Raw genomic sequence first — 27238 nt, 5'->3', positions numbered from 1 at the left:
ATTTCTGAAAGCTTTGATAAAAATGAAAAGTCTAATACTACAAATGATAGTCTTAATACCTCGAAATATGAAGAAAAAGCAAATTGTGATGATACAAATCTTATTGTGCTTAAATCTCAAGAGAAAGGACAAAATAAAAAATATTTTTGCAAGTATTGCAAAAAATTACAAACTAAATTTGCACGACACTTAGAGACTGTTCATAAAAATGAGGAAGAGGTAAAAAAATTTATTTTGCTTCCTAAAGGTAAATATAATATATAATAATCTATACACATCATTTTGAATCAAATGTTGCATTATACATATCTTTATTAAAAAATGTTAATATTATTTTTCTTTTATTTTTATATTATTTTTCTTAGGTAATTCAGAAAGAAAGGCCATCATAGAGACTATTAGAAAAGAAAGTAATTTTATATATAATACTAGTTCGCAGTTTAATACAGGAGAATTGATAGTATCTCGGAGACCTTCGAAAATTAACAAACTTGCATCAGAATATATTTGTTGTCCAAAGTGTAAGGGCTTTTATACAAAAAATAATGTAAGACATCACTTTCAAAATTGTAACAAAAGAAGTATTGGCAGACATGTTATGGTACTTGGTAGAAAAGTACAAGCACGGATACACACTAAAGCCAGTGATATGGTTAGAAAAGTAATCTTCCCAATTATGAGAGATGACAATGTGTGTAGAATAATAAGATATGATGAGTTAGTGATACTTCGCGCAAATAAATTATGTAATAAATTTAGGAATCAACGCCACCATGATATGATAAGAGCAGAATTAAGACTTTTAGGTCGTTACTTAATTTCTATTAAGAAATTTAATTCAAATATCACTAATTTTGCCTCAATATATCAACCGTGCAATTATGATTCATGCATTTTAGCTGCTAAAGATGTAGCTCAATTTAATCCTGATACTAATAAATTTAAAACACCGTCTGTCGCTACACGACTTGGTACGCTCTTAAAAAAATTAGGAAACATATTATGTACTGAATATATAAAAAAAGATGATAATGAGGGTTTAAGAAAGGTAGAAAATTTCTTGAAACTTTTAGAAGAAGATTATGGAGCAACAATAAATAAAATAGCAGAGGAAACTGTAACGCAAAATAAAAGACATAATAAAATTGAATTACCAGATATGGAGGATATCCAGAAATTATATAATTATTTAAAAGAAGAAAGAAACATATTGTATAGTGAGCTTCTTAAATCTTATAATTACAGTACATGATTAGAATTATTAAAAGTTACGCTTATTTCTATGCAAGTTTATAACAGAAGAAGAGCAGGTGAAATAGAAAAAGTTCTAATAGAAGATTACAAAAGTTTTAAAAGTGTAGGAGAACACACAGATTCTGAAGTGTACAATTCATTATCAGAGTCTGGAAAAGAGGTAATATTATTTTAATAATTATTAAATAAATAAATTATTGCGTTAAAATATATTTTATATCTAATAATTTATATTTTTCTTCCTTTAAATTATTTATATTTTATTAATTTTAATGCATAAAATTTATAATACTTTTATTATATTTATTCTATAATAATTTTTCTTTTATGTATTTTTTTCTGTTTGTTGTATTAGGCTATTAAAAAATTCGTTACATTTGATATTAGAGGTAAACTAGGTCGTACAGTTCCCGTATTGTTGCATTCACAATTACAAGATTGCATCAAATTATTACTGCAACATAGATTAAATGCAAAAATAAAATCAGAAAACCCTTACCTTTTTGGCATTCCTGGATACGATAAACATCGATATAAGCATTTGAAAGCGTGCATTCTTATGCGAGACTATTCTTCAAAATGTGGAGCAGCAAAACCTCTTACTTTACGAGGCACCAAACTACGAAAACATATTGCCACAAAATGCATCACACTTAATCTTTCAGAATCGGAAGTTACAGAGTTGGCAAACTTTATGGGTCATGATAAAAGCATACACAAATCGCATTATCGACAGTCAATTCCTGAATTAGATATTCCAAGATTCTCCCGACTTCTAAATCTAGCTATTTTTAATGAGGAAAATGACAATGAAGATGGAGAAATTGAGCAAAATCTTATTTCTGAGAATTTAAATGACTCATCTGAATCCTCTCATTCTGATGATATTGAAATTAATAATAATATACCATCATCAAAAACACCTAAGAAAAAACGAAGCAGTAAGCATATATTTTAAATCATTTTTTGCATTATATAATAAAATTTTTATTTTGTAATTTCTGTTACATTTATAATATATTAATAATATATAATAGCTCTCTTTCTATAAAAAAATAATAACTGTAATTATTACAATTACTAAAATGATAACCTTTTCTTTAATATTTATCTTAACTAATAACTTTAACATTATTTTAATATGCAAAGTGTCCTAGAGTAAACGTATCAAATGTTACTAGCATATTCTTGAAATCATTTTGAGATGAAAATCCTATAACAAAATATCGAGGCTATAATAAGTTTTAAAACATTAAAAGTTAGCTAGTCATTGCGCTATTCAGTCAACTGTATACTGTACAGTCACTGTACATCGTACAATAATAAAGATGATTGAATAACTTTAAATGCTTCTCATTTAAAAACTATTTTAGCCTAAAGATTTTAATATCATAAGATTTTTATTTTAAAATGATTTCAAGAATGAGCTAATAATCTTTCCTGCATTTGATTTTGGACTGCATATTAAGTAAACATTTTATATTATTAATATTTTATTTTATAAATTATACATATGTTTCTTATATAATAATTAGCTGTACTAAGTTATTCAATAAATTAATAATATAATTGCTAGCATCACCATTTGGGCCAACTAAAAGGACGCAAAAAGAAATTCAAATAATATTAACAGATTTTTCTCAAGAAATAGAAAAATCACGCTTACCATCTGGAAGAGATATTGAGACTTTAAGACAAAAACATTCATGTCTACAAAAACGCACAGTGCCGCAGATAAAGACATGGCTTCATAATATTATAAGTGGTAAAACAAAAATTCCAAAGATTTAATTAATTTTCATAATATATTATCCTCCCAGAAATATTTTTAATATAAATTTAAATATAAATTATTATTAAATATTCTCAAAATAATAATAACTAGAAGTATAAAATTACTTAACTCAAAAATATTTAAATAAAAAATTTATCAATTTTTATTTTATTTTTAAATATATTAACGTGCTTAATAAAAGTTTTTTGCACAAATTTTATACAACATGATAAAATTAAGTTTCTTGTAATTTGGTTTTAACTATAACTAAGAAAATACAGTTTAAGTACATTTATATGCAAATTTTGTTATAATATATGTGGCTAAACTTTTAGTCTTTTTTATTAGTATGTTAAGCAATAATTTAGTTTTGAAAAAAAGATTCTGGTATTCCAAACTATGAAAGAATTTACAGTATTATGAAAAGATTGTTGTAATAGATATAAGATTACAAAATGTATTATAGTTAATAGAAAAATTTTATATCAGATGAGATTTTGATGTATGTTAAACAGTACAATGTAGTACAATATTTTCTGTTGTTAAATCTGCAAACTATTATAATATTAAAAGATTCTTTCCTTAAAGTGCTATATAAAACTGATACAAGTGATAAGACTGTATTAAGAAAAAGTTAAAATTGTTATGTGATAGGTATAACAAATAAATTATATTTTATAAAATATTGTTATAACAAAATCCCTATAATGTATTACCTCAAAAAAAGAAATAATACTTTGAGTGTGTATTAATAATAAATTTTATGAAAAATATTTATTAATTATTGTTTAATATTATTATTTATTATTTAGTGATTACTTTTACCTTGTAACAGATGCGATAAGATACGATAAGATATATAATACATTACTAATTTACTAATATTTTGATTAATAATTTACTTACAATCTCAAAATATCTCATATTTCCCAAATTCTTAAAAGTACATACATATATGTTTTATTCAGGGTCAAGATTTAAATATTTGATCGTCTTTCTTGTTGCCTAAAAAAAAGACTTAGAAATGCGGATACTAAAAAAGAATTGCATAGAAAAGGGTAGAATAATAATATATAAAAAAAAGAATTAAATTACTCGCTGAAATCCTAAGTACAATGTAAGAAATTGTACACAAAAAAAATATTAAATATTTCTTGGCTCTTGTTGCCTATCTTACACTTTAAATTTATATTTATATTACAGAGCCGTGTTAAACTCTTAAATTAAATATTTCCCTTTTAAATTCATATTTGATTAATTATGATACATTCCTTTTTTTTCTCTAGCATAATATTAAAAAAAAACAGAATGGAATAAATTTTCTTCTCTTTCAGTCCGTTCTCTTTCATGTATTAGTGAGCATTTTAGCATATTATAGACTTCAATGCAAAGAAACAGACTATTAAAATTAAACATAGACAGGTTAAACATTTTCATAATAATAAAAAATATTATTTTCCTTAAATTTATTAAATAATATTAATTTTCCTTAAATAATTACATTGATAGAGATTTGCCCATCATAGATCATTTAAACTAATAATGTAACATTCTCAAATAAATCATAAAGAAACATACAAAAGAAGAGCTTTGTAAAGTACGTCGATAGTGTTTAGAAAGCCAAAAATATTAAAGATCTTATAAGATGGCAGCTTTCAGATCTATACATAACAGCAAAATGGCAGTTATCAGACCGTTGACTTTTTGACAAGACCGAAATGAAATCCATTTGATTCATTAGTTCGATAGAAATTTGTCAATCACAAGACAAAGTAATTTTTAAAATTATTAAACAAAATTCAGTTCCCATAAGTTTGTCATTTAAATCCGCTTTTGTTCCGCAGATTAACTAAGACCGATGTGCAGAATTAATGTTTTAAGTCACGTTAAACTAATACTGCAACATGTTTCACAGCAAACATTAAATGAAACAAATAACAGCTATATCAGGTATTGGAATTACGCGTAAACGCTGAAACAATTATACTGTTTTGCTCAATTGGTAGATTTCAGGTCTATACATAACAGCCGAATGGCAGTTTCCGATCCATTGATTATTTGACAAGAGATGACCTAAATTGATTCATTATTTCGATAGATACTTGTCCATCAAGAAAAGATGTAATTTTAAAATTATTTATACAAAATTCAGTTTCCATAAATTCTTCATTCAACCCGACTTCGTTCCGCAGATTAACTAAAACCGATATGCAGGATTAACGTTTTGGATCACGTGAAATCAATATTGCAACATGTTTCGAAGCAAATATTAAATGAAGCATATAACAGCTTTAGTTGATATTGGAATTACGCGTAAACGCTGAAAAAATTATACTGTTATGCTCAATTGGCAGATTTCAGGTCTATACATAACAGCCGAATGGCAGTTTCCGATCGGTTGATTATTCGACAATAGATGACCTAAATTCTTAAGTCTGTTTGATTCATTAATTCGATAGATACTTGTCTATCTGGAAGAAAGGAATTTTCAAATTATTTACACAAAATTCAATTTCTATGAATTCTTCATATGAATCTGATTCCGTTCCTCAGATTAACTAAAACCGATGTGCAGAATTAATGTTTTGGATCACGTGAAACTAATACTGAGACATGTTTTTAAGCAAACATTAAATGAAACATATAACAGCCTAGCAGGTACTAGAATTACGCGTAAATGCTGAAAGAATTATACTGTTTTGCTCAACTGCTAGATTTTAGGTCTATACATAACAGCCGAATAGAAATTTCCGATCCGTTGATTTTTCGACAACAGGTGACCTAAATTATTAAGTCTGTTTGATTCATTATTTCGATAGATACTTGTCCATCAGGAAAAGATGTAATTTTAAAATTATTTATACAAAATTCAGTTTCCATGAATTCTTCCTTCAACCCGATTTCGTTTCGCAGATTAACTAAAACCGATGTGCAGAATTAACGTTTTGGATCACGTGAAACTAATACTGAGACATGTTTCTAAACAAATATTAAATGAAACATATAACAGCTTTAGCAGGTATTGAAATTACGCGTAAACGCTGTAAGAATTATATTGTTTTGCTCAATTGGTAGATTTCAGGTCTATACATAACAGCCGAATAGCAGTTTCCGATCCGTCGATTTTTCGGCAATAGATGACCTAAATTTTTAAGTCTGTTTGATTCACTAGTTCGATAGATATTTGTCCATCACGAGAAAAATAATTTTTAAAATTATTAAACAAAATTCAGTTCCCATAAGTTCGTCGTTTGAATCCAATTTTGTTCCGCAGATTTATGTTTTGGATCATGTTAAACTAATACGGCGACATATTTCTAAGCAAACATTAAATTAAACATGTAATAACAATTTAACCACGTTTTGGAATACGTGTAAATGTTGAAAGTATTATATTATTCTTTTCAATTGGTAGTTTTCAAGTCTACATATGGCAATGGTAGTTTTCAGGTCTATATATGACAGTAGGTTTTTAGTCTATAATATGTGGCTGATATCAAATCATTAATTCTAGGCAAAAGATTTCGAAAATTATTAAATTTTGTTAAATAATACTCTGAGTCTTTTTAGATTGTTTATCTTCTGAGGAGAAACTATTTTATAATATTAATATTAATTTAGTAAATTTTTTATTTTCTTTTTCATAAAAATAAGTTTAATTATGATTTTTCCTAACTGTTTATTCTTGTTTTTAAACATTAGTCTGATGAATATAATGAAAATTATATTTGAAGTATTTTAGAATATATAAGACCTGAAATCTGCCTCAGCATTTAACTTAATTCTGACGAAATGGTGGATTTCAGTACCTACATCTTTTTACATGTAATTTCTATTCCCTCTTAATTAATAATACACTTTAATTATTTATAATATTTCTAATTGACATTATTTTTATGTGAGAGTAAAAAAAAATTTAATAGGATGAGTTAATCACTATTTTTTATTAAGAAAATAAAGAGTCTGAAAGTTGCCTTTTGCTTCAATAAAAATTTAATTAAATGGCAGTATTAAGAACTTATAAGAAAATTACATATATTTTATCAATTTGTTTTTCGTATAATGCAAAATTGATCAAAAACTATTAATAAATATCAAATCAATAACATGCATATGTTAAATAAAGGAAAATTTATCGTTTTAGTTAAAAATAAGATTGACCTGATAACCACCATTCCATACATATTTCAATATATTTTCAAAAATACTGATTTTTGTTGACTAAAAAGCATTCTAAACATTACTTACTACACTGTTATCTATAGAAATCATATGTCTAAGATGCGTCCTGAAAACTACCTTTTGACATACATATATATATATACACACACACACACATTATATATATATATATATATATATATATATGTGTGTGTGTGTGTGTGTGTGTATATATACATACAATATATACATATATACAAACATTTTAAAACGTTTATAGAATTATTTCTGTTAGAATTTGATACATTTGATGAATCTTGAATATAATAATAAGACAATTGGTCTGAAAAACAAAGCAAGAAAATAATTATCAAAATATATATGTAAACATCTCTGTATGCAGATGCAAAAATATTCCATAGTTGAATTTAATGATGAAAATACCGTTGAAATTATTCCTTCTTCTTGGATATCATTTGATAAAAAAACTACATTATGGCCCAATACTATATCTCCTGCCATTCTAAAGAAATATTTGAAAAATAATACTCAGCCCAATGATGATTGGACTTCTGTACATATAAGAGTTTTAGGACATGCAGGTATTGATTTTTTATATTTTCATTGTCATAGTCAATTTTCTATTAAGCTGTTTTATTATACATACTTATATGTTATAATACAAGATAAATGAATAAAAGTTATCAAACTAATATAATATTGAAATGAAATAATTTAAAAATAAAATATTTTATTATAAGAATGTGTTGATATATAAAAATATGCAAATTTTCATAGAAAATTATGATAAAAAAATATTAATTAGATTTTTCAAATTTTTTGTCTACTTTTTTTGTCTATATACATTCCTCTTTATAGATAATTTAACTGAAGCCATGAAAAAAGCGGAAAGAGCACAAGATACGTCTCAGTTAAGTAGTAGTGATGACTCTACTTCTGATACAACAAATACACGACAGAAGAAATCCCAACATAAACATCACAATTTGTCTGATAAAAAAAATGATTCTTCAGAAAAGCAGTACAAAGTAAATTCAGAGGAAAGTCCTACAACCAATAAAAAGACAAGAATCAAAAGAGGTGAAGAAGCAGAAAAGTCAAAAACCGTTTCACATCAGAGCAATTCTTCTGATGAAGATGATGCTTTAGCTTCAAAAAATCAGTATAAAATAAATTCAGAGAAAGGTCCTAAATCCAATAAAAATAAAAGCATCCAAAGAGATAAAGCAGAAAAGTCAAAGAAGATTTCATATCAAAATCTAAATAGTTCTTCCAATGAAGAAGATGATCTAGCTTCAGGAAATCAGTGTACAGTAAATTCAGATAAACGTCCTAATGTTCCATCTTTTCCTGATAATGAGTTAAATTTACAAAGAGATTCTCAAGCTGATCCTGTATTATCCAATACAAGTAATACAACCATCCAAAGAAGCGAAGTAGAAAAATAAAAAAACATTCAACAAATTAAAGAAGGTAAAATTCTATTACTGCCATATTTTAATTTAAGAAAAAATGGTACTTATAATTTAGTTAATTTTATTAATACAAATATAACTTTTATATAATTTTTAATCGATTTTCAGGCATTTTAACAAAAATTTTTAAATTAATGGAAGAAGTTAGATTTAAAACAGTTGCATTGAAAAAGGGACAACAAGAAATAAAAGTAAAATTAGATACTCTATTGACACACAATGATAATAGTGTCATAAACACATTTAGTCACCTTCTTCCGATTTGTTCCATGGAGTCCTTTGATGAAATTGATCAAGGTTTGAAAAATTCTGAAGAAAACTTTATATCTTTGGTAAGAATATAAAAAATAAAAAATATCTTTTTCATTAATTTCACAATGTTTTTGGAAAATAGCATGTTTTACATTATACAAGATTTTTATATTACATTACATTTAGCGTTAAAGAAAGAAATAAGCACAAAAAAACTTGTTATTTTAAAAATGTAATATTTAAAAACAAAAAATTGAGCTATATAATACAATTTACCTGGGAGAATTTATAATTGAAATAATTTAGCGAATTGAATAAATATGTTTGTTATATATAAGCAACTGTTTTAACTTTTAGATAAAATATCTCAACCTTGGTTCAGGAGAAACTGTAAAGGCATTAGTGCCATCAGTAATGAAATTACTTATGAAGAAGACTGTTTCCATGCATTTCAGTGGTTCCGGAAAACAAAAAAAAAGTGATTTTTCTGCAACTAAGGTTGCTGCTGCAGTATTTGGTAAGTTATATTTTGTTAGTAAAAATATTTTTAAAAATATCTAAAATAACTAATAACATTTAAGAAGTTTGTCAAATGTTATAAAAAAGGCAATACAATATATATATATATTATACACACTTCTTTAATTTTTGTTTAAATATATAATTATACATATATCAAACTGTTTTAAATATTTTAAATATTTGTTTTAAATATATTACTTGCATTGATATTGTAAAATTAAATTTTAGAATATTTCTTTTATTTTTAATATTTAGTATTAAAGCATAACTTTAGTATAATTTCATAAATTATAATAAATTTAATAACGATTTAAAAACTAATCTTGGACTAATAAAATTATACATATTGTTTATTACTAATTTAAAATAATAAGCTCGTTTATAAATTTTTTTGTTTCTAGAGGTTGTGTCGAAAAAAATATCAAATGTATCCAGAAATGAAATTTTGCAAAAAATATCAAAATTCCTTGCAGAAAGTGGAGACAGAGAAGGAGGAAGAAAAGAAAGATTTTCGAAATCAACAAATTAGGTTTTTTCTTTCATAATTACCAAAAATTACTAAAAATTACCAGAGTACATTAAGTATAAAAGAAATTTATTTTGTTTAAATTTATTCATATGCAATTTTATTTTTATGCTATTATATATATATAATAATATAAAGTTATTTTTAAAGAAAATATATATCGAATATACATATATAATATATATTGTATGTTATTCGATAAAAGAGTAAAAGTAAAAGTAAGAAATATTTGATTATTAATTTTGTCTTATTAAAACTTTATTCGTTCATTTTATACTCATGTGCAATTATGGTATATGCAATTTTATTTTTATTTTAATATAAAATATTAGCATTTATTCTTATAAATATTACATATTATAAGTCTAGTATTATATATTATTTTATGTAAAAATATATTTATAAGAAATGGAACAAGTATAAAAAATAAAACAAGTTTTGAAAATGATAAAGTTGAAAAGTTTATGAACAATAAACTTCTTATACATATAACATATACATGATTATTTTTTACTATCTATATAAGTTATTTAAATTTTAGTAAGACTACATTTATTTTTGATCAATAATATAAGCTAGACAACTTTCTTTTTTTTAGTCAATATTAAATTATATAATTATCCTAATGCATTAACTTTTCTTCTTCAATCAATCAATATATGTACATATACATATACATATACATTAATTCATCCCACTTCCCTAGCGAGTTGCTATAGAAATATATATATATATATATATATATAATGGTTTTGTATCTTTAGGGAGAATAACCACCAAGTCAACCACGTGTTGCTCTGTAAATAGAGTTTATTCTATAGCTTATATTATATTTACAACTTAATTATACTATGATTTGTTCTTCCCCCTTACCTGTAAATAGAGAAACGACAATTAAGGTTTCTACTTCAATGGTCACTTCCCTCTTTATCACTCTCTATTATCTATCAATCACTTCTAATATCAATCTGCAATTTCAATCTGTCGTGACAAAGCCTTTTGAGAAAGAATTCCCTAACCTCTCTTTATATGCTCAGTTGGGCCCCGATAATCCGTCTTACCGACGCTCCTAAAGCGCGGTAAGACCGAAATTAAAGAAATACATTTTCTTTATATATATATATATGTTACATATATATGTGTAACATATATATATATTCTATAGCAACTCGCTAGGGAAGTGGGATGAATTAATATGTATATGTATATGTATATGTACATATATATATTGATTGATTGAAGAAGAAAAATTAATGCATTGGGCTAATAATACAATTTAATATTAGCTAAAAAAAAGAAAGTTGTCTATTTTACAATATTGGAAATTTATTTGTAGCCAATGTAAAAAATATATAAAGAATCTTGGTTAAAGATGAAATAAATATATTGGTCCAATATTAAAATTAATATTGGTTTAATATTAAAAATTAATATTGGTTTAAAGTGACAGAGCGTCTACTTTACAATATTGGACCAATATGGAAAATTATACTATGGCCAATATTAAAACTTGGGTATATTGTTAACCAATATTGTGCCAATGAATTGTGCTACTCAGGGCTGCTGACATACTTATTTGGCGTTATTATCGACTTTAGTACTGTTCGTTATGTCAAGGCATGATGACATAAACATAACTCGATATAATTTGATTATTTTGACATAAGTTAAATCTCTCCGAATCATAATTTATTCTCACATCTAAAAGACGAAATGCTGTAACTCCGAGTAAGTCTTTAAATTGTAATTCATGTCTTTGTTCAATTAGCGTGGCTGATGTAACAATATCGGTTTTTTTTAGGATATCACAATTGTATTTTTGATAAGGACCACAACCCGTATGGTCAAAACGTTAAAATAAACATATATTAACAACTCTAAATTGAAGCCAGTGTTGTCAGTTCAAATTTATAACCATATAATTAATAAATTTCTTACATCTTAAAAAATGCACGCATTATTTCAGTGGTTCGAAAAAAAAAAATTTTTTCCCAACTAAGTGCTCTGACAGAATTGTAAGTTATATTTTGTTATAAAAATATTAAAAAGTTCAAAATACTATACATTCTGAAGTTTTAAAGTTATAAATGTACAATTATATATAGTATATTATTGATTTATACAAATTCGTTTAAATTTGTTAATAATTAATTTTACATATATCAACTGTTGTTTAAATATTTAATGTTTGATTCAATATTATTGCATGTTGTAGAATTATAATTTTAAATAATTTACTTTCTTAATTTTTATTAAAAAATTTAGAAAATTTAAAACTTGATAAAAATGTAAAAATTTAAAATAACTTGCAAAAAAGATTCAATATTGTATTACTAATTTAAATAATGTTTATAATTTTTTTGTTTCTAAGAGGTTTGTCGAAAAAAATATATAATGTATCCAGAATATAAATTATATCAAAAAATATAAATTCCTTGAGAAGTGGAGACAAGAAGGAGGAAGAAGAAAATTTCGGAATAAAAATAGGTTTTCTCAATTACAAAAATTACTAGAAATATCCAAGTACATTTATTATTAAAAATTTTATTAGTTAAAACATTGCATTTTATTTTTATCATTATTATATATTTAAACAAGTTTTTAAAGATATATTCGATATCCCATCAAAAATATTAGTGATGTTATTCGATAAGATTAAAGAAAGAGAAATCGTTTGATTAGAATTGTCTTATGAACCTTTCATCGTTCGTTTTATATCATGTTGATTATGTATGGAATTTTTTTTTATAATGTAAATATCACTACATCAACGGGACTTATGAGTAAACCTTTACTCATCACTGGCGACTTCATTAATTTTATCGTTATTTTTGAATTACGATAATTTTTAACGAAATTATGAACAATTAAAGTCAAAATACTCATTTTTTACTTGATTCGCGATAATGCAATAATAAAAAATTTTAGAAACATTAAAAAAATGGTTTTACAGGAACAACTTTAAACTCTCACATTGCAAAGTTAAAAATTGTCGTAGATTTTTTGAGAAAGTGAGAAGTCCACAAGACAAAAATTGTTTATTTTTGTTATATCCCTAAGAGATATAACTATTAAGAAATAATTATTCGTATTACATCCGCTTGACGACGGACACTGACCGCGTAAAAACGCATATGATGCGAGATATACGCGGAACCGAAATAGCTCAACGCGCAAGCAAAGCAGAAGGACTTTGAATCTGCGTCGCTTGCACTTAGGTCCTTGACCGAGGGGGCCTGTTGCCAGACACCCCTTCCGATCGAGAAAATCCCAAAAAGTGATACTATAAAAACGAAGCAGGAGACGCGCCGCTCAGTCGAAAGTCGCTCTCAAGACGCTTTCGCGTCGTTCGTTAAAACGATCTCGCTAGCCGCGTGCGATCTTAACATCTTCTCGCAGTCGCGCGCGATACGCGAAGTTATAGTTAAACAGTGCCGTTAAACCAATATACGCACAAGTGTAACAGTGGTGAAACAAATAAAAGTCAAGCGGTTTACTTGAATAAAAATTTTAATAATAAAAGTGAAGTGCATTTATTTCATCAACCCGAAATAAGTCCTGACGCCCCGGATCCTTATCCTAATTTGGCGCGACCCCTTGTGTCTCACCCGAGGCACACAACATTTTATATATATATATATATATATATATATATATATATATATAATTCATGGTTTTAAAAAATTAATAAATTCACAGAAACTAAAAAAAGTAACATTTTATAAAGATTGCAAGCTTTGAAACTCTTTCTTTGGATTTAAATTTTGTTCATTTTTATCAAAGTTGTTTAAATTTTGCTTATTTTTAAAGAAAAATTAAGAGAACTTAATTTTTATAAACAGTATAAATTCACTACAACAGGAAACATGATTGGAATGTCATTAACATTATAATGATATTCAAATGCAAAATAACAATAAATTAATATTAATGTTCATGTACAAAGTACACTACGAAATATTTATAAAATCAACAAAGTGACTATAGAAATGACAAAATCAATCTAACTTTAATAAGTATCAGAAGTGAGCATAGTTATTGACGTTTGTAGTTATGATTAAAGAAATTTATAATTATTTATTTGTAGAGCTCTCTGGTAAGTAATTTTATCTTTTTAACAAAATAATGCGTGCATTTTTTAAGATGTAAAGAAATTTATTAATTATATGGTTATAAATTTGAACTGACAACACTGGCTTCAATTTAGAGTTGTTAATATATGTTTATTTTAACGTTTTGACCATACGGGTTGTGGTCCTTATCAAAAATACAATTGTGATATCCTAAAAAAACCGATATTGTTACATCAGCCACGCTAATTGAACAAAGACATGAATTACAATTTAAAGACTTACTCGGAGTTACAGCATTTCGTCTTTTAGATGTGAGAATAAATTATGATTCGGAGAGATTTAACTTATGTCAAAATAATCAAATTATATCGAGTTATGTTTATGTCATCATGCCTTGACATAACGAACAGTACTAAAGTCGATAATAACGCCAAATAAGTATGTCAGCAGCCCTAGTAGCACAATTCATTGGCACAATATTGGTTAACAATATACCCAAGTTTTAATATTGGCCATAGTATAATTTTCCATATTGGTCCAATATTGTAAAGTAGACGCTCTGTCACTTTAAACCAATATTAATTTTTAATATTAAACCAATATTAATTTTAATATTGGACCAATATATTTATTTCATCTTTAACCAAGATTCTTTATATATTTTTTACATTGGCTACAAATAAATTTCCAATATTGTAAAATAGACAACTTTCTTTTTTTTAGCTAATATTAAATTGTATTATTAGCCCAATGCATTAATTTTTCTTCTTCAATCAATCAATATATATATGTACATATACATATACATATACATATTAATTCATCCCACTTCCCTAGCGAGTTGCTATAGAATATATATATATATGTTACACATATATATGTAACATATATATATATATATATATATTTCTATAGCAACTCGCTAGGGAAGTGGGATGAATTAATGTATATGTATATGTATATGTACATATATTGATTGATTGAAGAAGAAAAGTTAATGCATTAGGATAATTATATAATTTAATATTGACTAAAAAAAAGAAAGTTGTCTAGCTTATATTATTGATCAAAAATAAATGTAGTCTTACTAAAATTTAAATAACTTATATAGATAGTAAAAAATAATCATGTATATGTTATATGTATAAGAAGTTTATTGTTCATAAACTTTTCAACTTTATCATTTTCAAAACTTGTTTTATTTTTTATACTTGTTCCATTTCTTATAAATATATTTTTACATAAAATAATATATAATACTAGACTTATAATATGTAATATTTATAAGAATAAATGCTAATATTTTATATTAAAATAAAAATAAAATTGCATATACCATAATTGCACATGAGTATAAAATGAACGAATAAAGTTTTAATAAGACAAAATTAATAATCAAATATTTCTTACTTTTACTTTTACTCTTTTATCGAATAACATACAATATATATTATATATGTATATTCGATATATATTTTCTTTAAAAATAACTTTATATTATTATATATATATATAATAGCATAAAAATAAAATTGCATATGAATAAATTTAAACAAAATAAATTTCTTTTATACTTAACACCACCAGGTCGACCCTAGTTTTATAGCCCGACCTTTTTTTTATAGCTTCCGCAGTGACGATGGAAAAGAGGAAAAATGCGTCGGAGATTTTTCTAGAATGTTCTCTTCCACGTGGTAGAAGCGTCTCTGAATTTGCTAACACGCGCGATTCCTTAGGTTAACGTGAATTTCACTTACCTTTAGTAGCACTTTCTTGATCGTGTCGGCTCGTACTTGGAGGTAGTGCGTGCGGCGAGGGTCGTTCACTGGGATGTTTGGCGGCGGCAGGCGTCGTGGTTGGAACGTTATTGGTATGCACTTCCACTGTAGGAGTTCGTCGTTGTTATTATTTTTAATGTTGAAAATGTTCTCGTATTCAGGATCGGCCTGATATTCCACTCCGAGGAATTGAGAATATTCCTCGGTCGCTGATTCGCGATAAAGTCGGTTTAGTTTTCGTAATTGATTCTTCCTTCCTGCGCGTCGCGTCTTAGGCATATTGAATTTGATGCATCCTCTGAATGATTACTCAAATAAGGAGGGTTGATATGCGGCGGACCTCACTATCAATTCCTTATTTTGGCAAATGCTGAGAATGTTAATTCTGACTGTGATGAGCGGTGGTCCGCTCCAAACACAGTTTGAATTATTCTGAATTCAAACGCCGTATGACAAATTTAAACGCTATCGTATTTTATCACGGGAGTGGAAGTTTTGAAGAATACTGAACACTAGTTTTCACACATGAATACACTGATTTATTCGTATAGTAGTACAAAATTCGAGACTAAAACTTAGAATTAGAATTTAGATTTAGACTTAGAATTTAGAGTTAGAATATTATACTTAGAGTTAGAATTTTAGAATTAGAGTTAGGATTTAGAATTTGGACTTAGAGTTAGAATTTAGGAGTGCGACTATACTGTTCGGTGTCGCGCAGAGAACTGACGAAATTCGGGACTGTTCTGAGGTCCTTCGTTTCGGCGGCTCGGGCCTGCGGCGGCCTGGAGAGGGGGAACTCTCCGGAGTAGGGGCTCTCACCGTGGTGGGAGACCCTTAGGCGCTACGAAGCGCCACGCTTAGTTTCTAGGCGGAGTTAAGCGTCATGGCCGGCTTGGCGCGCTTTTCAAATAGCGTTTAAGGAACTTGGAGTAAACGAAAAAATTTATACGGCCGGACGTGACATTGGAAAATTCTCTATTCTTGAACATTGAAAATCTTTATCGTCAAAAATGGATTTATTAAAAACTTTATCAAAAACGTTTTCCAAATTAATCATTTTAATAAAATCCATTCCTAAAATACATTGATCATTAATTTCAGCAACTAATAACGGAATTTCAACCGAATAATTTCCGATTTCAATTTTTGTTTTTACTAAAAATTCAATTAAAAATTTTTCTCCCGTCGGATATTTTAAATTAATATCATTGACTCGAATCTTTTCAAGATCTTCTCCCACTAATCTGCTATTTAATATGGAAACATCAGAGCCTGTATCTATTTTAAAAAGACACTCCTTTTTATTTAATCTACCAAAATACGAATAAGAATCTTTCTTAGAAATCCTTCTAACACTACAATCAATGAGATCAACAAAATCGGACGTCGGGGCGTTTTCTGTAAGAGTTGAATTTTCCCCGAAAAATTCAACTACCTCTAGTTTTCCTTTGCCTCAGGACATTGAAAACGCAAATGTCCGATCTTCCCGCAAGACCAACATTCTTTCCCTTTGGCCGAAAAGTTGTTCGCTTGTGTTACGTCTCGTGGGGTCGCGGCTGCGAAAATTTGAATGCAGAGCTCGGCTTTTTCCACGAGACACGATCGCTATTACGGGTACGCGAATCTATGCGATTCTCCCCGGGGATACCCGCGATCTGAGGTTATTCGCGCTGGAACTGAGGTGATCGGATTATTGCGAGGGACCTACCTGTGACTCTACTGTAATAAAGATAGCTTCGTCGATTGCTCTATGCGAAACGTCGTTGGGGTTGCGTAAATAATCTTCGTACGTAAACTGACAAAGCTCGCACAAATCACCGATTCGCGTGAGGGTAAGTCGGAAGTTGCAGACTCCGCAATTTATTCCGATAGGTGTTCCGCCTATGATTAGAGTATGCTTCCGAATCCTTGTCCAAAGTAATTTCGAGACTCTAGGTAAGGTGCAGTAGCATGAAATGCAGAGAGCTGCCTTAGTCTCAAAATGGATGTACCCGACACCAACTTGGCAATAGAATAAGGGTTCAAACGGTACGAAGAGATTAACTTCTGGAGGAGGAGTTATACCTCTAAGGGTGAGTGGGCACATTTGTGTTTGTTGCGTAATCGAATTGATAATGCGTCATTTGCTCGTAGATCTTCGGTGAACCCGGCAGTTATCGAGAAGTTAGTAGTCGTCGGCAAAACCGTCGGTAATTGTTCAGTAAAACACTGGTAAGGTGCCAGTGAGGTGTCGATAACCCGCTGGTAAAAGAACGTATGTCGGTATATCGTCGGTAATGTCGGTAAAAGAACGTATGTTGGTATATTGTCGATAACGTCGGTAAAAGAACGTATGTCGGTATATCGTCGGTAATGTTGGTAAATCGAAAGTGTTCTCAATTGATTATTGTTTAAATGACTACTTTGTTGTACGGATTTACGAAGTTATTTCTTGAGACACAAGATTTTTAAGAGATTGAACTATTTGCGTTTTTCCGTGTTAGAATTCCGAGAGTGGCACCGCATGTGGTGGTCGACCCTAGTTTTATAGCCCGACCTTTTTTTTATAGCTTCCGCAGTGACGATGGAAAAGAGGAAAAATGCGTCGGAGATTTTTCTAGAATGTTCTCTTCCACGTGGTAGAAGCGTCTCTGAATTTGCTAACACGCGCGATTCCTTAGGTTAACGTGAATTTCACTTACCTTCAGTAGCACTTTCTTGATCGTGTCGGCTCGTACTTGGAGGTAGTGCGTGCGGCGAGGGTCGTTTACTGGGATGTTTGGCGGCGGCAGGCGTCGTGGTTGGAACGTTATTGGTATGCACTTCCACTGTAGGAGTTCGTCGTTGTTATTATTTTTAATGTTGAAAATGTTCTCGTATTCAGGATCGGCCTGATATTCCACTCCGAGGAATTGAGAATATTCCTCGGTCGCTGATTCGCGATAAAGTCGGTTTAGTTTTCGTAATTGATTCTTCCTTCCTGCGCGTCGCGTCTTAGGCATATTGAATTTGATGCATCCTCTGAATGATTACTCAAATAAGGAGGGTTGATATGCGGCGGACCTCACTATCAATTCCTTATTTTGGCAAATGCTGAGAATGTTAATTCTGACTGTGATGAGCGGTGGTCCGCTCCAAACACAGTTTGAATTATTCTGAATTCAAACGCCGTATGACAAATTTAAACGCTATCGTATTTTATCACGGGAGTGGAAGTTTTGAAGAATACTGAACACTAGTTTTCACACATGAATACACTGATTTATTCGTATAGTAGTACAAAATTCGAGACTAAAACTTAGAATTAGAATTTAGATTTAGACTTAGAATTTAGAGTTAGAATATTATACTTAGAGTTAGAATTTTAGAATTAGAGTTAGGATTTAGAATTTGGACTTAGAGTTAGAATTTAGGAGTGCGACTATACTGTTCGGTGTCGCGCAGAGAACTGCCAAAATTCGGGACTGCTCTGAGGACCTTCGTTTCGGCGGCTCGGGCCTGCGGCGGCCTGGAGAGGGGGAACTCTCCGGAGTAGGGGCTCTCACCGTGGTGGGAGATCCTTAGGCGCTACGAAGCGCCACGCTTAGTTTCTAGGCGGAGTTAAGCGTCATGGCCGGCTTGGCGCGCTTTTCAAATAGCGTTTAAGGAACTTGGAGTAAACGAAAAAATTTATACGGCCGGACGTGACACCTCCCCCCTTAAAATAAAAATGTTGGAATTTAATGTTCCAACATTTTGGACTTAGTTTTCTATGCGCTACGATTAGGTTCTTAACTTAACATTGATTATGTAAATATTTATTTAGTTCGCCGTAATCTTTCATTGGGGGAACACTCGTAGGGTGAGTTTTTGCACACACTTTGCCACTGTCTGATTCGTTAATCGAAGGGGTTTGTTGTGTGGGCAGGGTTAAGGGTGTTTCTTCTTCGTTCGTTGGAGGGGGTTTCTGGTGTAGCAGTTCTCGTCCGTTGTCCTGTTCTCCGTCCGCTGATCTACCAAGGTGTAGGAGAACGTTGGTCACCGAGGTCCAAATGGCTCCGAGTAGATGTAGACTCCATCCGTACACCGAGTGGAGTGCGTACCCATGGATCAGGGTGTCGATTATTAATTTTATCAACCGTACGGTAACGAAGATGCCAAGTACTCCGGCGCTGGCGGATCCGAAGCTTATAAATCCCTTCCATAGCCTGGCTCCGGTATTTTCCGCTATTCGGTCGAGAGATTTCTCGTCTAATAAATTTAGCAAGGAGAAACTGCCTGTAGGAATTTCCTGTCCCATTGCTCCCCTGGCGATTGTGTGGAGCATGGAGGGTTTTTCCACGGGGAACATGATATGGTCGCGAAGACGATCAAGATCTTCGTTCGTATAGATACCACTGGAAGCGAGTGAATCCGGGCTTACGTACTTCCATGAGGGTTTGGTTAGAGGCCTGATAGTAGGCGGTGCCACCGATTCCACGGGTTTCGGTGTTAGTCTATACCAGGTGTTGTGTATTTGGTATAGAGTTGGTAATAGTTCATTGCAATCCCTCGATGTTCCGGCTTTAGTAAGTATCTTCGATCTTGGTAAGAGGAAGAGTGACTTATTTTGATGAGTGACGGGGAGTTCGTTGTAGCACTCCTCGGTAGGTCGTAGGCGGCATTTTACAGGTATACATTTGATGAGGTGTATAACTTCACCTGCAGTTATGGCGGTATAACCTGGAGACTTCATTATTCGATGCGCCATTTCGTCAGGTGCTATGCTTGCTAGAGAAAGTGCGTTGAGGAGGATCTGCCTTTCCAGTGCACATTTTTGCTCCATAATATCCTTGTATAGTTGGGTCAGCTGGGTTTTCAGGTGTTTCTCGACGTATATAAATTTTGAATTCACATATGTGAAGATGTCGAGGTTGTCGATTCTGACCTTGGAACGGCTTTTGAATGTCCGTTCGGGCCTCGTTTCGAGGATACACAGCTTGGGATGTTCCGTTCGCCAAAGGTTGTATCCGCATACGTTGGTCTCGGTTGTCCTTGCTAATGCGAAGGTTGTATCACGCGCCGTGACTGTATAAATCGTTGGCGCTTCCTCTTGGGGAGTGCCGGGCGACAATCGATATGCTATTCCTTCGTAGAGAACATCGTATCGTCCAAAGTGACAGTTGTCAATTGGCAGGATTGTCCAGAAGGTGGAGGCGCCGTCGGCATCAATGCATTCGCCTGTCGTTACGGGACAGCGAGTGCCGGATGGAAGTATCACTTCATTGTTATTGTATCCAACGGGCAGCTCCAATTGTCGTATCGTGATTCGTACTGAGGCTTGCACGATCACGTCGTCCCATGAACCGTATGCGTCGCTGAACTGGGTGCCGCTGCATTTTCCGTCTGTCTTAACTGATCCTGCGAGTGTCATTGCTCTTAGGTTTGTTGCATTTGGCTTAATCCCCGTAATGTGCTGGTTAACTCCTAGAGATATGGTCCCTGTTTCGTGCAACTTTCGGCATGTGTCTGCCGATATTTCATGGATATACTCCTGTCTTCCGTTCTGCACCGCTGCTATATGAGAGTGCATTCCGCAGTAAAATATAGTCCGGTCTATTTCGATTTTGCATTGGTAGGCAGGAGTATGCACGAATTCACTGAGTTGGAGTAGTTGTATATAGACTTCCTCCTTCTTAGGTTCGATGCTGTTGGTTTTACACTCTTCGATATCTAAGAGGGAGAGTGTTGTGATGTTCAGGCCCCGTCCTCCACAGTCGTATCCGATTAGTCCGCTGGATAGTGGGGCCAGGAAGGCCATGCACAGGATAATTGCGAGAGTCCTCATCTTAGCGTGGTTGGTTGATTACTGGCCCGTCCTCCGTTGGGGCGTCCGAGATATATTCGTCTTCGGAGTGGGGGTCTTCAAGGGTGGGGGCTTGATGTGGTGAGGGCTTTAACTTGTCCATATGTACGGTTTTAGTCTTACTATTGCTTATAGCTAACTTAACGTTATTTTTACCTAGTATCTTTATTATCCTATAGGGACCTGTATATTGGTCTCCTAATTTCCTTTTGTTAGGTTCCTTAAGTAAATAAACGCTATCGTTAATCTTAAATTTACGCGTATTGATTTTCTTATCGTAGTATTTCTTACTTCTATTCTTAGCATTATTTAAGTTTTCGCGTGCGGCTGTTTGGGAATCGCGCAATTTGTTGAATAGTGTGGTTAAATATTGTGTATAGCTTTCGTTAGTCATGCTTTCGATGTCCGGGTCGCTCGAGGGGACCCGCGCGATTTTCCCGAAAATGAGTTCGTACGGAGTGTATTTTGTACCCTCATGTACGCTCGTATTATACGAAAACGATGCTAGTTTTAAAATTTGATCCCATTCACTATTTTTATCAACAAATTGCTTCAAATATTCCCAGAGTACCTGGTGTGATCGTTCTACCGATCCGTTCGCTTGTGGTCTGTACGCTGTGGTCTTACATTGCTTGATTTTAAATTTTCGGGCTACTGTCCTCATGACGCTGTTTATAAAGTGTGAGCCCTGGTCGGTGAGGATCGCTTTTGGCGCGCCGAATGTACAAATAAGGTCGTTAGTAAATGCTTCTGCTACTTGTATCGCTCCTGCTTGTCGGAGTGGGATCGCAAGGGAGTATTTGGTTAGCAGGTCCTGTATAGTTAGGATGTACGTATTGTTTTGTTTCGTGGTTGGGAGGGGACCCATTATATCCATGGAGACCTTTTCGAAGGCCGAATCGGGGGTGTCGGTTAGGATCATTGGTTGCTTGGTTTTTACGCGAACCAATTTCTTTAATTGACACGCGCGGCAGTTTTTGACGAAATTTTGGACATCAGTTTCTATATCGCTCCAAGTGTAGCGTTTTTTAATCCTATTGTAAGTTTTGGTGATGCCCTTGTGTCCTGCTACCGCGGAACAATGATTTTCGGCGAGAATTTGTTCCCTTTGGTCCTTCCCGGGGACCGTTGTCGTTCGTACAAATAAATATTCTTATGTCGATTTCGTCTAGTATTTTAATTAAGAGGTTATATATCGTATTCCAATCTACATTGTCAACGTTGCCTTTACTGATCGAGATCGATTGCAAGCCCAATTCTCGGATAACGTCTAGTAGCGAGTGTATTGCTTCTTTTATTATTTCCTTTTCGGTAACGCCGGAAATCCTCTCCTTTACCGCGAGAGAAATTACGCGTCGGGTGCCCTCGCGACTTACCCTTGCCCTGCCCAAAGCTGCATCTCTGGTCATCGGCAAGGAGTTCGCTACTTGCAATATTTGGGCTCCCTTGTCGATCGGTGTTCCTTGTTGCGTTATGAAAATGACAAGGTTATCTTTTCGGGTCGCGAAATTGTCCGGGATATTTATCACGCGGGGCCTCACGGCGGCCCGTGGAATGAAAGGACTGTTTACGTTTATGAATAACTCCTCGCTACTGGAACTGGAGTTGCTATCGGTTTCGTTTTCCGAGTCGCTGTCCTCGCTGGAACTAGGGGGCGAGTTTGTTTCCTCTGATTTCGAATTATCGGGGGTCGGTGAGGGACGCTGTTCGCCGCAATCCAGCTTGTTTGTGATTCGTGGAGTTTTTGCGCCTCGCTTCTTCTTGGCGGGGAATAGGGATTCATTGGAGTCGGACAATCTTTGTATTTGTGAGAGAGGGAGGACTCGTTCGACTTCGGGCATAGGGTCTGGGGTAGGATTTCGCGAGAGGGCGTCTGCATTGGCGTTTATTTTTCCTGCTTTGTATAATACCTCATACTCGTATTCTAATAGTTTTAGACGCCATCGGACAAGACGGGAAGATGGGTCTTTTACTGAATGTAGCCACACCAAAGGTTTGTGATCCGTGACCAATTTAAACTTCTTACCGTATATGTAAGGCCTGAAGAAATTTACGCTGTAAACTATTGCTAATAGTTCCTTTTCTATAGTCGAATAGTTTCGCTCGGCCTTATTTAGTAACCTGGAGGTGTAGGCTATAGGGAGGTCTTTTCCAATCGGCCCTTGGCTCAGGACACCGCCTATTGCATATCCGGATGCGTCGGTAGTTATAACGAAAGGTTTCGTAAAATCCGGATACTGTAGTATCGGTTCTTTGCACAATGCATCGCGGAGGTGCGTAAAGGCTGTCTCCTGTTCCTTATGCCAAACAAAGGTCTCATCCTTTTTCAGCAGATCGGTAAGCGGGCGCGCTATCTTCGAAAAATTAGGTATGAACCTCCGGTAGTATCCCGCTAGCCCGAGAAATTGCTTGATATTCTTCGGGTCTTTAGGGCGAGGGAAACTCTGAACCGCGGTTATCTTTTTAGGATCGGGTTTCACTCCAGTTTCGCTTATGACATGTCCCAGGTACGTGACTTCTTTACGGAGGAACTCGCACTTGTCGGGCTGGAGTCGCAGTCCTGCCTTCCTAAGTCGTTCCGCCAATTTGTGGAACTTTATTTCGTGCTCTCGCAGTGAGCTCGAATATAATACGATATCATCAAGGTACACAAATAGTTCGGCGCCTTGAAGTCCGGTGAGTACCTGGTCCATGAGTCTTTGGAATGTCGCGGGGGCGTTTTTGAGCCCAAACGGCATTCTCTTAAATTCGTAATGCCCGTACGGTGTGGAAAACGCCGTTTTATGGGCGTGTGCTTTATCCATTTTGATTTGATGGAAACCCGATGCTAAATCGAATACGCTAAAGTACTTCGCGCTTCCTAGTTGATCGAGGATTTCCACTATGTTCGGTAGGGGGTACGCGTCCCCGATCGTTTTTTCATTCAGCGCCCGATAATCTATTACCATGCGCCAGCGTTTGTTACCTTTCGAGTCCGGTTTCTTTGGCACGATCCACAAGGGGGAGTTGTACGGTGAAGTGGATGGTTGAATGACATCGTTCTCGATGAGTTCTTGTACTTGTTTATTAATTTCCTCCTTGTGCATCGGCGGAAATCGGTATTGTTTCGTGTGGACCGCTAATTCGTCGGTTGTCGGGATTGTGTGTGTAGTGACGTCTGTGGAGTGTAATTTATCGGTGGGGAGACGGAACAAATCGTTGTAGACGTTTATGAGGTTATGTACGTGTTTAGTCTCCTCCGCATTTAAGTGTTCAAGCCGCAGCAGTGTTTTTATTTCTTCGGGACGAGATTGTGTGTTTTGTCGGGTCAACGCTGCGACGTGTTGAGGTTTTATGTCGTTATGTTTTATGAGATTGGTCCCCAGATGCCCTAGGGTTAAGGGACCGTCCTCAGTGTTTATGTGACCCGTGCGTTGGAATTTTAGGTTAAGGAGGGTGCTTGTATGACCCTTGAGATAGGATGAAGGATCCTCGAGGTTCTGCGGACAAGATTTGGAAATTTTCTCGATCTCTTGTAATCTTACCCTAGGTAAGTACAATTCGTGGTCCTTGTCGCTTATGTTAACGGCTTTCATATATACTGTGCCGTTACGATTAGTGACGATGGCATCTCCTAAGTAGATGTCTTCGTTCACATGAATTCGCGGAATATATCCTATGCTGACCTCGGGATTGCTGACTTGGAGCGAGACGGTAGCCCGCGATCTAGCCGGGATTTTTACCGTCTGAGCATCGTTAAAAGGGATTTGCGTTTGCTGCCACACGATGCAGCGCTTGGAATAATCTATCTTAGACGCGTCGCGTAAGAATTCGAATCCTAGAATTCCGCCTTGGGAAATTGGAAAGTCGTCTGGGACTAAGTGGAGGTCGATCCTGTGACCGAGGTATTTTATACTTGTCGCTCCGAGCGTTTCGATTTTATCGCTTGTAATTCCGCTAAGGAAAATAGTTATGCTTTTATCGATAACGCAATCGGGGCTTAGTTGGCCTTGTTTAACCAAGTTGGGTGCCGCGCCAGTATCTATCATGAAATTCGTGTTGCGTGCTAAACCGTCCGCGGCAATGGAAACGGTGGGCGCGTGCGAAAAATCGTTCGGAGTTAGCATGGCGATTCTGGTTTCTCCAGGGCTTGCTCCGCGTTTATTAGTCGTATTGGACGATCTGTTTCCCGAGACGTTCCCGCTCGAGCCTCGTCCCTGGGCCTCGAGGGGTGAGGGGAGTTTCCCTGACGTGAGTTATTGTATTGTCTTTTCCGGCACTCCTCTATTTCGTGTCCCGGATTTTTACAGTACCTACAGTATTTGTTGTTACTGGTTCGTTCGTGTCTATTGTTCTCGGGACCCCCTCGGTTGGCGTCTTCCGTTCTGTAAGTGTTTGTCGGTCTCTGTGACTGTGTACTATTATAGGCTTTTGGAAACGGCGCGTTACTGTGCCGTGTTTGTTCGACGCGCGGCGAGTACTCGGCTCGAGTCCATCTGTTGTTAGGAGATCGTTCCGTGTTTATTTTTATGGGCGTCGAGTGGGCTAAAGGCCTTTCATTCGGATATACGTTACGTTCGTATGAACGGCGCGGAGTTTCGAATCTTTCATTGTCTAGTTCCGATCTTTTCGCAAGAATTTTGACGTGTGAAAAAGCTAGAAACGGGTCGCGATAGTGTTCTTGTCTCAATTGTATCCTATAGGCGAGTGGCAAGCCCTCGCAGAAAGATCGTGCTGTTAAGGCGTCGATTTCGTTTACTGATCCGACGGATAGCATTCCTTGCGCTCGGCGTTCCGCATCCGTTATAGAAGATCGCAAGTCTTTTACGCGGCTAATGAAATCAAGGATATGCTCGTTTGGTTTAAGGTAAATTGTGCTCAGCTCCCCACGATACTGGTCGATGGTTTTCGGGGATCCGAAGGCTCCATTCAGGAGGTCGGCAAGTTGAGTTATCGTTTCGCACCCTTCGTCTTCAACGGCGCATATAGCTCGCCCGCGTAACTTAGTAAGAAGTAGGCGGGTTAGGTTTCGCTCGGGCGATGGTGGGAATATTTCTTTAGCGCGTCTACATGCTCGTATAAATTGAGAGAGGGGGATATTTCGACCGTCGAATGGCGGGATAGTCTCAAGTGCTTCCCTGAAAGACACCCTTGGACTATCATAATTGGTTCCGTGTTGGAATGCGGGAGACGCCTGTTCGTCGAGAAAGCGTCCCGCGGTGCTGGGAATATATTGCGTAGGTATCGTATTGTTCCCGCGCATGGAGTTTATCTCCTGGCGTAATCGTTCGATTTCTTGGAGCATATGATCGCTTAAGTCGGGTTTTTCAGTTGCTACCATTGTGATGGAGTTCAAACGTTTTTCCATCTCCGTTTCTTTACTCACGAGGTTACTGCGGATGATTTCGAGGTCTTCTTCCGAAGCCCGTTTTTCGCGTTCGAACGTTTCTTTCTGCTGTTGAAGCATCTCGGATTGTTCGCGTAACCGTGCTTCCTTGGCATGTAATTGAGTGCGAAGTTCGTCTATTTATACTTCAGTGAGCTTTTTCGTACCCGATTTCCCTCGTGTTTCCATCGCAAATATTAACTCGTATCCCACCGCTGTCACCAAATTTTG

At 33.7% G+C, this 27238-nt stretch overlaps 3 protein-coding genes across 3 annotated transcripts; 2 read left to right on the top strand and 1 right to left on the bottom strand.

Moving 5' to 3' along the window:
- The first annotated feature begins 1 nt into the window (after window position 1).
- Window positions 2–4877, top strand: LOC146722051 (uncharacterized). Its single transcript, XM_085485560.1, has 5 exons — window positions 2–247; window positions 366–1414; window positions 1610–2195; window positions 2831–3019; window positions 4873–4877. Exons 2-5 carry the CDS (start codon window positions 1283–1285, stop codon window positions 4875–4877), a joined length of 912 nt encoding a protein of 303 aa, XP_085341686.1. The 5' UTR covers window positions 2–247; window positions 366–1282.
- Window positions 4878–8344: 3467 nt separating this feature from the next.
- LOC146722050 (uncharacterized) lies at window positions 8345–10019 on the top strand. The gene is made up of 4 exons (XM_085485566.1): window positions 8345–8683; window positions 8794–9017; window positions 9295–9454; window positions 9861–10019. The coding sequence occupies exons 2-4, from the start codon at window positions 8820–8822 to the stop codon at window positions 9986–9988; spliced, it is 486 nt and encodes a 161-aa protein (XP_085341692.1). The 5' UTR covers window positions 8345–8683; window positions 8794–8819; the 3' UTR covers window positions 9989–10019.
- Window positions 10020–19333: 9314 nt separating this feature from the next.
- Window positions 19334–21624, bottom strand: LOC146722049 (uncharacterized). Its single transcript, XM_085485559.1, has one exon. The coding sequence runs from the start codon at window positions 21622–21624 to the stop codon at window positions 19594–19596; it is 2031 nt and encodes a 676-aa protein (XP_085341685.1). The 3' UTR covers window positions 19334–19593.
- Between the last annotated feature and the right edge of the window lie 5614 nt (window positions 21625–27238).

This window comes from Nylanderia fulva, unplaced genomic scaffold (genome assembly GCF_048542155.1).
Source record: "Nylanderia fulva isolate GAGA-0341 unplaced genomic scaffold, ASM4854215v1 Scaffold378, whole genome shotgun sequence".
Classification (NCBI taxonomy): Eukaryota; Metazoa; Arthropoda; class Insecta; order Hymenoptera; family Formicidae; genus Nylanderia; species Nylanderia fulva.
Note: the sequence above shows the minus strand (reverse complement) of the source record. Positions and strands in the feature narration are given on the sequence as shown.